General features: G+C 35.0%; 1 protein-coding gene across 1 annotated transcript; it reads right to left on the reverse strand.

Annotated features, from left to right (window-relative positions):
• Positions 1–486: 486 nt before the first annotated feature.
• Positions 487–14,035, reverse strand: LOC127091273 (probable leucine-rich repeat receptor-like protein kinase At5g63930). The gene is given in 17 exon segments (XM_051029865.1): positions 487–863; positions 952–2,975; positions 3,018–3,911; positions 3,913–3,951; positions 5,527–5,709; positions 5,852–5,985; positions 7,265–7,468; positions 7,692–8,096; positions 8,198–8,663; positions 9,650–9,818; positions 10,257–10,414; positions 11,419–11,496; positions 12,159–12,231; positions 12,421–12,481; positions 12,795–13,012; positions 13,127–13,298; positions 13,501–14,035. Coding segments are annotated over 17 exon segments (5,988 nt in total). The 5' UTR covers positions 13,834–14,035.
• Between the last annotated feature and the right edge of the window lie 445 nt (positions 14,036–14,480).

The following is a 14,480-nucleotide window of genomic DNA, read 5'->3' on the forward strand; positions in this document are numbered from 1 at the left end:
TACATGTTATTGTATTTTTTGTATAATTAAATAAAATATATTTAAAATAATATATGAATCCAAACACATACAAGATATATTTATGTTACTAACAAACATAAGACACATGTCTACAGATAAAATTGGCTCTTGAAAAAACTACACACCAACCAACAAATAACTTTTAGAAAAACTGTACCTGATGTATTATTTCTTACATATACATATAGATAACTCATTTTAGGATATAGAATAAATAATATGGTAAGTAAAAAACTGTATATGTTTGTCAATCTGTTAAGGTTTCTTAAAAAATAACTGTATATGTTTGTCAAACCCTAAACCCTGATGTATGATTTCTTACATAAATGATATGGTAAATAAAAAACTAAACTACATAAACCAGAATCCAGCAAAGAACATAAACTTTACATTTAAGACCAACCACTAAAATCATTTTTTATTACAAATTTTATTCAAGAACTTATATACAAAAAAACAAAGAAATCATTCTTCAATGTGAGTTGATTCATGACATGGAGAGAACAAAGATTGCTCTTTCCTTTTACTAGAACTTGTAAGCATTGCAACAATTTTACGCATGGTTGGTCGTCTAGAAGGACAAGTGTCGGTGCATAGTAAAGAAATTTTCAAGACATCAAATATTTGAGCAACATCAATTTCATCTAGTAGGTCCAATTTTGCATCTATGATGTCTAGTTTCAATGAAGATTTGTTGATATGATTTGTCACCCATGTTACAAGATCACCACCACCTTGATCCAATGACTGGATTGGCTTCTTGCCTGTTAGTAACTCCAATAGGACTACTCCATAGCTGTAGACATCACATTTTTCTGTCACTTTCATTGTGTATGCATACTCTGTGTCAATACAAGGAAAATTGTGATACACGCATGAAACGATGATTGTTGTTGAAAAAAAGAAGAGTGTGTTTGGATGAGTGCTTACCAGGGGCAATGTAGCCATAAGAGCCTACAACTGCAGACACTGATTTAGACGTTGAGATATCAATAAGCTTAGCCAAACCGAAATCACCAACATGAGCTTCGAATTCATGGTCGATAAGTATGTTATTGGACTTGATATCCCGGTGGATAATTCTCGGCTTGCAATCATGGTGCAAATAAGATAGTCCTTGTGCAGTTCCCAGAGCAATCCTAAACCTGGAATACCAATCAAGACTAGAGGAAGATTCTCCATGAAGTAACTCTCCTAAACTACCCTTTTCCATGTGTTCATAAAGTAGCATATTAGAGCCGCTATAGTTGCAGAAACCGTATAATTTCACAATATTTCTGTGCCTTATTTTGCCCAAAGTTAAGATTTCAGCGCGGAAGCAACCGTTTAAATCAATGCTGTTACTGTTTGATGTAAGTCTCTTTACAGCAATTGTGTTTATATGATTATGATCATTTGATATATCTGCTCTATACACAGTTCCACTGCCACCTTTTCCAATTTCATATTTGGAATGAAAATCTTCAGTAGCTACAACCACGTCTTGGAAATTCAACTCCTCGTTTGGAAAAAAGTACATGTTTGAAACATTTGGAGAATTCGGTTTATCTATATCTTGGTGTGGCACAGTGAGATTTTTCATTAGATATATGATAACCAGAATTAAAATCAGTGAAACTCCACTAACAATAGCTGCAACTATAGCTAGAATTTTTCCTAGTTTATTTGGAGGGGAATGTGATGTTGAACTTTGACAAGGGACAAGGAGTCCTCCACATAGTCCTTTGTTACCCGAAAAGCAGCTGAATGTGGAGTTTTGAAAGAGAGGTAAAGAAGGTAAAGGGCCGAAAAGATCGTTGTATGAAAAGTTGAAAGAAAGTAAACTTGAAAGTCTGCTAAAGGAGTTTGGAATTTCGGCGCTCAAGTGATTGTTGTTGAGTTGGAGAGATTCTAGCATAATAAGATTCCCAAGTTGAGAAGGTATTTGGCCTGAAAGTTTATTATAGCTGAGATTAAGTGCAATCTGCAAGGATGCGAGTGCACCTAACTCTTGTGGAATGTAACCACAAAATGAGTTTTGGCTCATTTGTAGTTCGGTCAACCGCAAGAGTTTTCCGACTTCCAATGGAATTTTACTAGAAAAATTGTTATTTGAGAGTCTTAGAAGCTCTAACTGTAAAAGAGTTCCGATCTCACCTGATAAAGTACCTACGAAGCCGTTGTTGCTGAGGTCAAGTCTTTGGAGCTTCCTGCAGTTGAAAAGTTCCATAGGCAGTCTACCAAAAAGATAATTTGATGAGACATTAAAGGATACCAACTGAGACAGGTTACCAATTTCTTTCGGCAATTCAGACGAAAAATGGTTGTTAGAAAGGTGAAGTCTTTGCAAATTTTGGAAGTGACCGATTTGTGAAGGAATGGGGCCATTGAATTCATTCTGTTCCAACTCAACTGTAGAAAGATTCACAAGCTCACATAAATTCGAAGGAAACTTGCCCCTCAAATTGTTACCGAAGAGGCGAAGATACACCAAAGACTTGCAGCTTGTAATTCTATAAGGTATATTTCCGGCGAGTTTGTTTGATCCTAAGTTCAACATCATCAATTTAGCCTGTTGGCAAAGATGAATTGGAATTCTTCCAACTAAGTTGTTGAATGACAAATCAAGCACCCAAAGTGGACTATTTGCTCCAAGTGCATAAGGAATTCTACCACTTAATGAGTTGTTGAAGAGTTGCAATGAGTACAGTTTGGTCAAATCCTGAATACCGATCGGAATAGTACCGTTGAGGTAATTGATAGAGAGATCGAGCTCAGTTAGGTTTTTCAAGGTTGTGAACTCATTTGGAATTGCGCCGGTTAGTTTGTTCTCGAAGAGATGAAGCAATTGCAAGCCTTTGATATTAACCAACTCGATCGGTATCTCTCCTGTAAGAAGATTCTCCGAAAAATCAATCTCAATTGCAACAGAAAGGTTTCCAATCTCCCTTGGAATATTCCCTGTCAACTCATTCCTGTAAAGGTATAGTTTCTTTAGGACTTCAAGGTTTCCAAGCTCCTTTGGAATTTCTTCCACAAGATTGTTCTGATAGAGAGCAAGAACCTCCAAATTTGTACAGTTTCCAAGCTCTTTAGGTATAGCGCCATGAAGATTATTTTCCCTAAGGACCAAACATTGCAAGTTCTTGAGTAGTCCGAGTTCTTTCGGTATTTCACCACTTATCTGATTTTGAGTTAAACCAAGATACTCTAAGCTTTCACATCCACCTATCTCTCGAGGTAAACTTCCTGAGATCATATTCTGTCCGGCTCGAAATCGAATCAATCTTTTAAGGTTCCCGATAGTAGCCGGCAAAGACCCGCTGAGATGATTTGTGTAAACAGTAAGTATCAAAAGTGAAGAAAGGTTACCAATTTCATCCGGAAAAGGTCCTGAGAGCTGGTTGTTGGAAAGATGCAATTCTGTTAAATTCGAAAGCCGGCCTATTTCGACAGGAATTTGACCTTCAAATTGATTAATGTTGAGACTAAGAACCTGCAAACTTAAGCAGTTTCCAATTTCCTTTGGTATAAAACCAGAGAAAGAGTTCTGAGATAAATTAAGGTGAAGTAAATGAACCAAACCACCAATGCTGGAAGATAAAGAGCCTGAGAGATTCATTGCATGCAAGTCAAGAGATTCAACCAATGGATTGATGTCACTGTTGCAAATGACACCAATCCAACCACAAGGCGTTGAATCATTTGAATTCCAATTCTCAAGATGATTGTATCTGTCTAACAATTTCCCTTTTATATCGACAAGGTATTTTCCCTCTGCATTAAGCCCTTCAGATAGACAGAAAATAAGAGTAAATATCAACAACATCAGAAACAATGCATGTACATTTTTCTCCATATTTGCACATGCAAATTCCGCACAAGGTTCTGTTAGAGGTGAAACACTAACTATTTTTATTTTTCTTCTTGGAAGAAAAAAGAACTGAAGCACTAGAAGATTCATTAAAACAAGCAAAATTTTAAGGAATATTAAGAAGAGGAATGAAACTTCCCATGATAATGGGAAGGTACATAGAGCTGTTGAATTAATTGGCAACTTGATAATATGATAATGGTAAAAAAAAATGAATAGATAGCATATTAGCATATTGATGATTGGTGGACAATGAAGCATTCAAAGATTCCACTTTCTATGATAATTCATCTTTTATAGAGGATGAATATCATTTGAAACTCTCTTCACACCCCATTATATTATAGAGATTCTTTGTCCTGTAGTCTCTGCAATTTTAGAATCTTAATGAAGTTTCTCCAATAGTAATATAAAAATGGTGAAATATTGATTGAAAAATAAAATGATGTGTTGAGCAAAAGATATTATTTGCTAGTTGAAGCTCCATGAAGATGAAAACCAATTGACTTGAAGATAAGTGGAGTTTCATCTGACACTACTTCCACAGTTTAATTTATCAGTGTAGTCAAAAGTCATTATTCTTCTATAACACTTCATATGAAAGTAATGCTATCACACATCATTAAAATATTGATAGACAAAAGAGAAATAGTACAGAATCATTAGTCTATATAATGAATGGCATGATATAAAATTTGATAAAAAAAATAAAAGTTTAAAAGTGATACAAGGAGAATGAATGGCATGATATAAAATTTGATAAAAAAATAAAAGTTTAAAAGTGATACAAGGAGAGAAGAAAAGTGTTCAACAGTCTATGACTAGGTGCAAAAGTAGTTTTATTGTAACCTGGCTTTGATTTAGTCTATATGCATTGCAATGAACCTTCAAACAGACAAAAGAGAACTTACGGAATCATTTTAGGAATCTTGTGAGTGGGATAATGCCTTCCCAGAACTCATATTAAATAAGTTAAAATGTGTTGGTGCTTAAAACTTTTTTCAAGGTTTAACATTCTTCACAAACACTGGAATATAGAATACCTGCTCAATTTGTTCAACCAGGATACAATCATGTTCGTTCCAATCAAGATTCAAACTTAGACTCTCCCAAACAATTCGTCTTTAATTCGAGTTCTAGTCACTTGATTATTTGTAATGACGTCTATTAAGAGGCCCACATTGAATAATATATGGTCCGATCCTACAAGTCGGTTTTATAAGGATGAGTTAGTTCAAATTCTAACATGTTATCAGGTTTCTGCTATCGGGTCACCCACCATTTATTTCCACATTTCAAATGTTCAGTCTTATCCTGGACGTGAAGAGGTGTGTTAAGAGTCTCACATCGGACAATATATGGTCTGAACATGTCCTTATAAATGGGAGCAATCCTCACCCTTCAAGCCGGTTTTGTAAGAATGAGTCAGGACAAACTCTAATAACGTCATGTAAAATAAAAGCAAAAAATGATGGCGAGGAGAAATGAAAAATCTACAAACATGGTAAGTTTCCAGGGTCTGATACTAAATATTAACAGCTCAACTCAAAATTTGCACAAGAGTACAACAAAGAAATAATTAATATTACATGACAACTAACCACTATTACTTTTCTTGTGTAAAATAGTACAACATGAAGGCATAATATTACAATCCTGCTGCATCCATGTCATCATTTGAAGCATTATCAATCTCCAGTTTAGCAGAAATTACCCTGTCCAGAGTTTCGTCTGAAACCGAGATCCCCGTTGTCTCCAAGTCTGCCACAACGGCAACGGCGGCATCTAGTTCCCCATGATCAAGGCAAAGAGATATGATCTCATCATAAAGCGGTCTGGAACACGGGGGAAAGAAGGGAAATCATTAGCTAGAAAGCAACAAAAATATCAAGATCTGGGTTGGGGTAACTGAGTGAGTCTCTAGTATTAAGAGACTCCAATTACAAGAGTATTGTTATATAAAGAAAATAGAGTTACCTCCCAAACTTATAGCCAAGGCCATGAGTTGTCTGCAAAATTGTCAAGAAAGCTGAAGGTAGAGGTGCTTTTATAGCTGCACGCAAGATCACGGCACAATCTCCAATAGTTGGCATCCCTCCCAATTGTATGACCTGAGTAATACAACCAAATTTGAATATATCTCAGCTATGATTTGATATATATAAGTCAAATTTCAAAATTGAATGAAACATCACACTATGCTTGAACAGGAATCTACAAGCATATACATAGACTTCAATACAGTCTTTTTCTTTTATACTTAATGCAAAACAATAGTAACAAATATCACATTATCACCACTTAGAATATTTTATAAATTAATATTTGAAGCAGCAGAGGAAAATCATTCCTTTTAGGGTAGCTGTCTAGCTGATAATACAAAAAAGAACTGTTATAGACACTTCAAGTTCTTTGTAGATTTCCTTTTTGATCAATGACAACCACAGCATTGACACCATACTTAATAATCATTATGAAATTGCTAATTTTAAGTTCTATACAAGTACTTACTATACAGCTCAGAATATTTCTTTTTTGTTCAATCTTTTTAAAGGTTTGGTACTGCTTACTTGATTATGGCAACATCAATGTCATCACTACAAGCATATCTTCAATTATCGGTTTCTATTACACATCATTCACAGGCTTACCTAGCCAAATTTGAATGAGTTTGAAGTTAAATCATATCATTCTGTGTTCTTTCAGTCAAAAGGCTAGAGTTAAACAACCATGTTTAAAAAAAGTAAAAATTGCAATTTTTTTGCATCTATTAAGTCTTAAGAAGTACCATATGCAATGGATATATCCTCTTATATCCTATATAAGCCACTATCCAATACATTAATGGTCGCTCACAATCTATTTATATAGAAATTCCTTTAGTTTTATGATCTTTCATAATTTATTGAATAAATTAACTCAGAAAAAGATGAAAGAGAAAAGGAAAGATGACAGTTGAACAAAAATGCATAAGAATAAAATAAAGCTCTCCAGTTTATTTGATTATCCATTAAAACATTGCAAAGGTATAAAAACATTGCAGCTAAAGGTTCAAGCATAGATATTAATAAAAACTAAGGAGTGTAAATTTTATTGTGGTATCAATTAGACTGAGTATACTATTTGCAATCTGTGTGAATATAAATGTTTGATTTAAATGCATGCTGATCATGAATACAAGATAATTTGACTGTCAAATTTTAAATACTACACCAATTTGGATCTACTCTCAAGGGGTGTTATAAACAGTATGTTTCATTTTGTTTACATGAAGAAGCAGCTATTCTGATATGCCTATTAGAATTTAGAAACCATGGCATTTTACCATTTCAAACCAATTCAAATACAGAAGCTTGCAATAAAAAAAATAGTCCAGGTTTAGTTACTTGCCTTCTGCATAACTTGGATTGCCAACTCGACTTCCCATTCCTGTGACCATCTATGAGGAGGCTTGCTCTTTAGTTCTCTCTCCCATGTCCATCCCCAAGCATCTGCTAAGGAGTACATGTCTGATACATCAAACACTCTACGATTCCTCATTTCCTTAAATGCCTCAAATATGTCCAAAGGAAACCAATCATCATCTGCATCATCCTGCAAAGAAACAACTTTAGATTCTCAAACAACATCAAAGTATTCAAAATGCAACACTGCAACAAAGAATAAAAGAGTATAACATTAAATTCAAGCTCATGGTCCAAAACAGACTCGGCCTCTCATGCATGATCCCTCCAGGTCCAAAAAACAAATCATCCTGCTTGTCACTCCTCCCCGACCAACCAGAATATGTGGAAAGGAAAGAAAGGGATTATCATACCTCAACCATATTCCGAGTTGTTCTTCTTCTTGACTTTTTAGAAGAGGCAGAGGGTTGGTCGGAATCTTTCAACAGCTGGACTCCAATCATTTGAAGGGGCTTTTTAGCTTCAACTTCCTTTTCCTTTATCCTCTCTGCATCTTGGTTCTCTACTGGTTCTACTTCCTCTTCTGCCTGTTCTACTTCCTGATCATCATCATCTGCTTCATCATCTTCGGTCTCTTTTGCATCATCCTCTACAACATCAATATAATCTTGAACATCAGTGGACTCTGATGTACCTTCAATCATGGCATTTCCATGAGCACCAGGTAAGCCTTCTCCTAAGAAGCGGCGTTTCCAAAACTCTGTATTTCCTTCCTCCAGCTTTATGCGTGAAATCAATGCATCCAACTCTTCATCCACCTGCAACATTAACCATATTTAAGTTTAGGCATTATATATTAAAGATCAAGATGGCTGACAAAAGAATATGGAATACGAGCACATTAGATAAAAAAACCAACCTCTTCTTCCTCCTCTTGAATGGGAGGAACCCAAAGCGGCCGACCACGAGATTGATTTATTCTCCTTGCTTTCTGAACACGCTGGTAAAGAACATTTCTGGTTCCATCAGTAGGCAAACCTTGTCCTTCTAGTTCTTCCTTCAATTCAAGCACAAGCATTTTACTAGCAGCCTTAGGTTTTAAAGCATTCTGCTCAGGCCCCTTTATGATTTTCTTTAGCCACTCAAGAACTCTAACATAATCAGATTCAGATACATCATCCCCTAAAGCTGAAATTCCTTCATAGTGCAACTTCTTCAGAAGCTTTATATGGTACACCTTCCTCTCTTCAAGGCATCTTTGTTTGAAGGAGGTCTCTATTGGATTTGAATATATAAATCCGTCAGCATCAGGATCTAGAGGTGTTTTACCACTTCGAGGCACCCACCGTTTGCGCTCTCCAGTAAGGCCACCTTCTTCAACATATCTGTTTCAATGAATAGCAAACTTGCAATCAAGACATTAACAAACATAAATCAATTTAATAATTTGAACTAGATCAATAAGCCCATTAACTAATGTATAGTAGACCGGTGGCTAGCACATGCCTACATCAAATAGAAAGAAAGGAAATCAAAATGAAAAGGCTTGAAAAAATTTCTAGCTAGCAAAATTTCAGGAGTATCTTCAGACCAGCACTTAGATTTTGGTCTTCCTATTTAGACAATAGTCCAATATTGGGAGGACTCAATTTTTTAGTATAACACTGGGCTCTGGTGGACATATTGGCTTGCACGCCAATGTGGCAGCTATAGAAACAAAATTTACCATCACAAGGTAAGATAAGAATCATTAGGTAGGCGCACATTAGTGAAACTACTCTTGGAGAGTATAAAAACAGTTGAGATGAAACCTCAATCAAAACAAAAAAAAAAATACGAGTCAATTCATTACAATAATTTCAATTTGGGGTTTAGTGACCCGACCAAGAATAAGCAATAAAAGTATGTGCACATACAACAACAACAACAACCAAGCCTTGCCTTATCCCACTGAGTGGGATCGGCTACATGGATCAACTTCCGCCATAAATATTCTCCAGAACCATGTTTCTATCCAAATCGTTAATCTCAAGATTTTTCTTAATAACTTCTCTTATAATTTTCCTAGGTCTTCCTCTACCGTTAGTTATTGGACTCCTCTCCATCTGATCTACTCTCCTTACCACAGAATCTACGGGGTTTCTCTCTACATGTCCAAACCACCTAACTCATACAAACATCGCAGGTCTTACCATAGTCCGAGAAAATTTTCACTTCAACTTAAACGGTACTTTTGTGCACACATAAATAGAAAAAATAACTCAGACCATAATAATAATAATAATAATAATAATAATAATAATAATAATAATAATAATAATAATAAAACCAAATATAAAATAGAAACGATTTGCTGAAATAGAGACAATACCTAGCAATATAATCAATCTCATAACCAAGTTCGGCCTCCTTTTGTAAAGGTTCAATCCATGAGCTCACTAAGGTCCGGTATTTTCTGCTCGAAATCATTGCCCGTGGGGGAATTTGCTGATTATCTTTGGCCATAGCTTCTAAAGCTTCGAGCAAGTCAATAATCCTTCCTATAGTAAAAAAATATCTACCATATTAAGTCAAAGCAATCCCGGACAATTTCGGTCATAAATATGTATGAACAACTATGACACTATATATTTAACTACACAGACAATTACATTTACCATGATTATTATCCTCAGTAATGTAAGTTCTTTTACTCGCCACAAGAGCAACAGAATGTAAGAAAATAGCTTGTCAAGAGAATGATAATAACTGGTGGAAGCAAACCTTCTACACGTGATGAAATAGCATATTACCCTTCAACTACTAAGTAATAACCTGAATAATTCTTTAAGCTGAACGTATTTTAAACCCTATAGAATACATGCCTCAGATGCCCTAACATTTTGTACAGAATATTAATGAAATATTAAATTCTTTAACGATAAAGACAACTATTCTAAGAATGAGAATACTAAAAATAAACAACCAGTATAATCAACCTTCCCGACACAATGCTCGAAGGTACAATGAAAGAGGATCTCCGTAGTTTCCTTCATTATGTAGAACTTTTATACCCCCTTCAAAGTTTTTAAGTGCTCGGAAATGCCTGATAGCTTCTCGAACTACACAGTACTTGGTAAAACACTCCACTAACAGCCTACAGAGACACCAAAGGTTACTTAGTCACAAGTGCAAAGGAAACTCCCGTAGATGTAAGTATCGCTAAAATTTATACATTAAAGCAGGAAACCATAGCGCTTCTAAATTTAAATAAAATGAAAAAAAATCCTAACCTTAACACTTGCCCACCATTAACACTCTCACAGATTATGATGAATTTGCTTGCTTCTCAGTATTTTTGCAAAAAATGTTTTCCATACAAAATATTCTAAAATAATAATAAAATTAAAAAACCTAATATTCTAATTTTTAAGACAATAACTAATTTGAAGCAAATTAAAGTATTCAAAATGAAAATTATATTAAAATAGAATTTATATAAATATTGCATAAGTCCTTTTATATCAATTTATATTTATCAGTTTGTTCAATAACAAGTTTCATCAAACACTTTAAATTCAATGAGCTACATTTTAGTAATAAGTTTATCCGCTACTTTTGGCTAATAGTCATAGTGGCAGACTGTGGTGTGCAGTTTTTGCGTGGTTACCCTCTGGAATGTATAGTTGGAGAGGAATGCCTATTGCCCACATTTTGAAGGAGTCTATTAGCCCATACAGTTGTTGGGATTAAGGTTCATATTTTATGGCCTCTATTGTTGCTTCACTCATTGTTGTTTTAAGGGAAAACTCAAGACTGATATGCAATAGCTTTGTGATACTCTATAGCCTCATTACTAATATCTTTTATACTCTGGTTAAAGAACCTTTCCCGAGTTTACATTCCCTCTTTGACAACATTTCTTCTTTTATACACAGTCACATATTAAAGCTTCTTTGCAATCTGTTGTTTTGTGATGGGTCTTGATGCAAACTTAAGCTAATTAAATCTTCTAATACTTTTCAAATGATTCAGCTACAAATACTACTGAATACTGCCAATAAAAGGTCAAATTACATACTAATGAATTCAAATCATCCGACATTCAACATGCTAAAATGGCCAGGTTTGTAAAAGAAAAATATAAATAATGTGCCTTACGCATGGGTTTTCACATTTGGCTGTATGCGCTTATGATCTTCAACCATCATGCCAAGCAACTCAGCGACATCTTGTACTCTATAAGCAAAACAGAAACAAGTTTGATTAGATCACACAATAATATATCCAATCCAAGAATATCCAATGGGAGCCTTGGCGCAATTATTGTTGTATGAAAAAGAGAAATAATGAAAGATTTTACAAAATTCCCCTTCATTAATGGTATGGGAAAGATAAATTAAAAGAATGGAAAGAAGAGATAGCAATAAATGCTTAAGGGTATAATAGGAAGGGTAACATTAATGACTCATTGATATCGTAAAACGACTTATAATTTGGTGCAAAACTTTTTTCCAACATGACATATAATAAAAAATGGAGGGAGTATCAAATAGCTGCTATATTGGCGCTACAGCACTACAACGTAGTGAAATCTGATCAAATTGCTATTTTGGGATTAACACTGCCTCAACTATTAAAATATGAGGGGTGATAAGAGTCAGAAATAAACTCCAAATGTGGACTGTGGAGACATCAACAAATAAAAAGGTAGAATATGAAGATCCCAAGATAAGTTTATTAACAAGTGCAGATTGAGGAACATAATCCTTATCATAATATTTCCTTATATATTAAGAGCACATACAGAGCAACAAATCTAAACTGTTAAAGAACAAAGACTGTCATGCAATAATGTTGCCTTTTGCCTGTTGTTGGCCATGCACACGCAACAGACTAACCTGTCATAAGAATCAGCTCTAGTATACGCTTGAATGACCCAATTGTATGTTTCTGTATCCGGCTTCATATAATCTATAGCATAATGAATTAAAGACAATTCACCTCAGATATTCATGATAGAGAAATAGGCTATATCAATCTAGGAAAGAGCACCCTTATCCCAAACAGTATTCACACGCAATTAAAGAAATGAAAAAAAAAAACAGAATTGAAAAAGGTGTGTTTCGCAAGTAATAAGAAATAGGGACGTGGAATTCAAACCTTCTCCATATTCCATGTTCTCAAATGTTGTAAAAGCTATTTCAGGTGTTCCGCAGGTAGCCTATTTAATTTGAAGGAAGTAACATTAAAAAAAACATAACGCAAACACCCCGGTCAAGACCAAACACACTCATAATTTATTTTTCCACAACTAATTGAAATTTGAAAAGTTAAAAAACTCGGTGTTGTTCATTCGAAAGGCTAAAGCATGTCAAAGTAAATTTACATTACATCATATTCTAAATCAGTAACCATAACAGATTTTATAGTCGCAAAGAGAAACTCAACCCATGAAGCAAGGTTTTGGCACCCATTTTTAATGTGATATGAAACTAAGCCTAAGAATTGCACACGAAAAGACTGAGAAAGTTAACCTGCACTGAAAGGAGGCAATTAAAATGGAACGTTGTTGCCATTCGTCCAGCAGCTTCCATTTCATACGAAATTTCCAAAGCATTAGAATGGTCTCCCGCTTTGCAGTCTTCCTCGATTAAAAGATCATAAACTTCATCTGTAGCCCTGAGGCCACCCTTAGCACCCTTCAAGAACACTTTATTAGCATCTTCCAAATGCTTATTCCAAACAAGTTCCTCTACATCACATGAGAAAACAAACACAATAAATAATTCACTAACCGAAAAAAAAATCAAATTAAACCATCACCAATTGAGAATGTAACAAATAACATAAAAAAATCAAAATATACCAATAAGAATAATCCAAGCTTGACGAATATCATAATCTAACTTTTCCATAGCTCCAAGTATCTCTAAACCTCTAGTGGCTTGACCTTTAGACCCAAACAATCTTACCAATGCAACAAAAGTTTCGTGAATCGGTCGAAGCCCTGCACCTAACTCTCTCCTCAGCGAATCCATCTACACAATGTAACATAAGTGCTTATCACAAAAGCTGTTTCTATAAGTCATTTCAAGCAGTCTCACAATTCAAAATTACTTATATCACTTGATAGATTCAAATAAATCAATTCAAATAAACTCTTAGGCTCTGTTTGGATAAACCTTTAATTCAATTCGACAGAATCGTTTTTGGAATCTGATTAGTGAAAGAGAGAATTACCGCTGCTTGTTCATCCCCGTTAAGAGCATACGACACTACCAAACCGTGAAACGACCTGGGGCCAAGACTCAAACCAGCGGCAATCATGTCGTACATGACTTGAGAAACTCCGGTTGAGTTACGGTTCCTGGCCTGGTTCATGAGCTCCTCCATGAAACTGAACCGGAGACTGGTTTCAAGTGAATTGTCGTCATCTTTGGGTTGTTTCTTCTTTCTGGTCCGCTTCTCCGGGGAAGTGACCGCCGCTCGAACCGGTGCGGTTCGGGGAGCGAAACGGTTTAATTTGAAGGGGATGTAGGTGTGGGCGTAACTGTAAGTGTAACATGAATGCATGTATATAGATTTGTGAAATGAGTTTTGGTTTTGAGAATTGAGAGAGTGAAGCAGTGAGAGTGTTCAGTGTCCGACGAAGGAATCTAAGAGCTCTTGTGGGTGATGATGATAAGGATATGGTGCAGAAATGACCTTGGTCAAATACAATTCCTAACGTTTACTAAATCAAGGGGATTACTTTCCCACCCTCGAGGGTTTAAGGGTGTTTCATTAAGGGGAAAAGTCTCAATTGGCCTTATGGATGAATTTCTTTTTCACATTTATCGTCTCAAATTGGTGAGTCACTTTTATTTTGTCAAATATATATTTTCATATTAACATGGTGACGGAATAATCACTAATTCAAAATTTAGAGATGTTTAAGGAGATGAATCTTTAGACGATTTATTTCATATATTCGTGTCGAGTCTTCCCTATTCCTTCTTTATTTTCTACATAGTCACACAAAAAATTACATTTAAATTATTTTGTTGCAAAGTCAATTTCAAATCTCATTTGAGCAAGTTTTTTCAAGTTGACTCACTTTATTCTATTTCATTGGCTACAAAGTCACTCAGTCTAATTTGATAAGTTTCTTATTTCATTTTTTTTGTGTTTTAATTGATATTTTGGGTAACATTAGTTGTTTAAGTTGCATTAGATACTAA

The sequence above is a fragment of the Lathyrus oleraceus genome, chromosome 6 (genome assembly GCF_024323335.1).
Source record: "Lathyrus oleraceus cultivar Zhongwan6 chromosome 6, CAAS_Psat_ZW6_1.0, whole genome shotgun sequence".
NCBI lineage: Eukaryota > Viridiplantae > Streptophyta > Magnoliopsida > Fabales > Fabaceae > Lathyrus > Lathyrus oleraceus.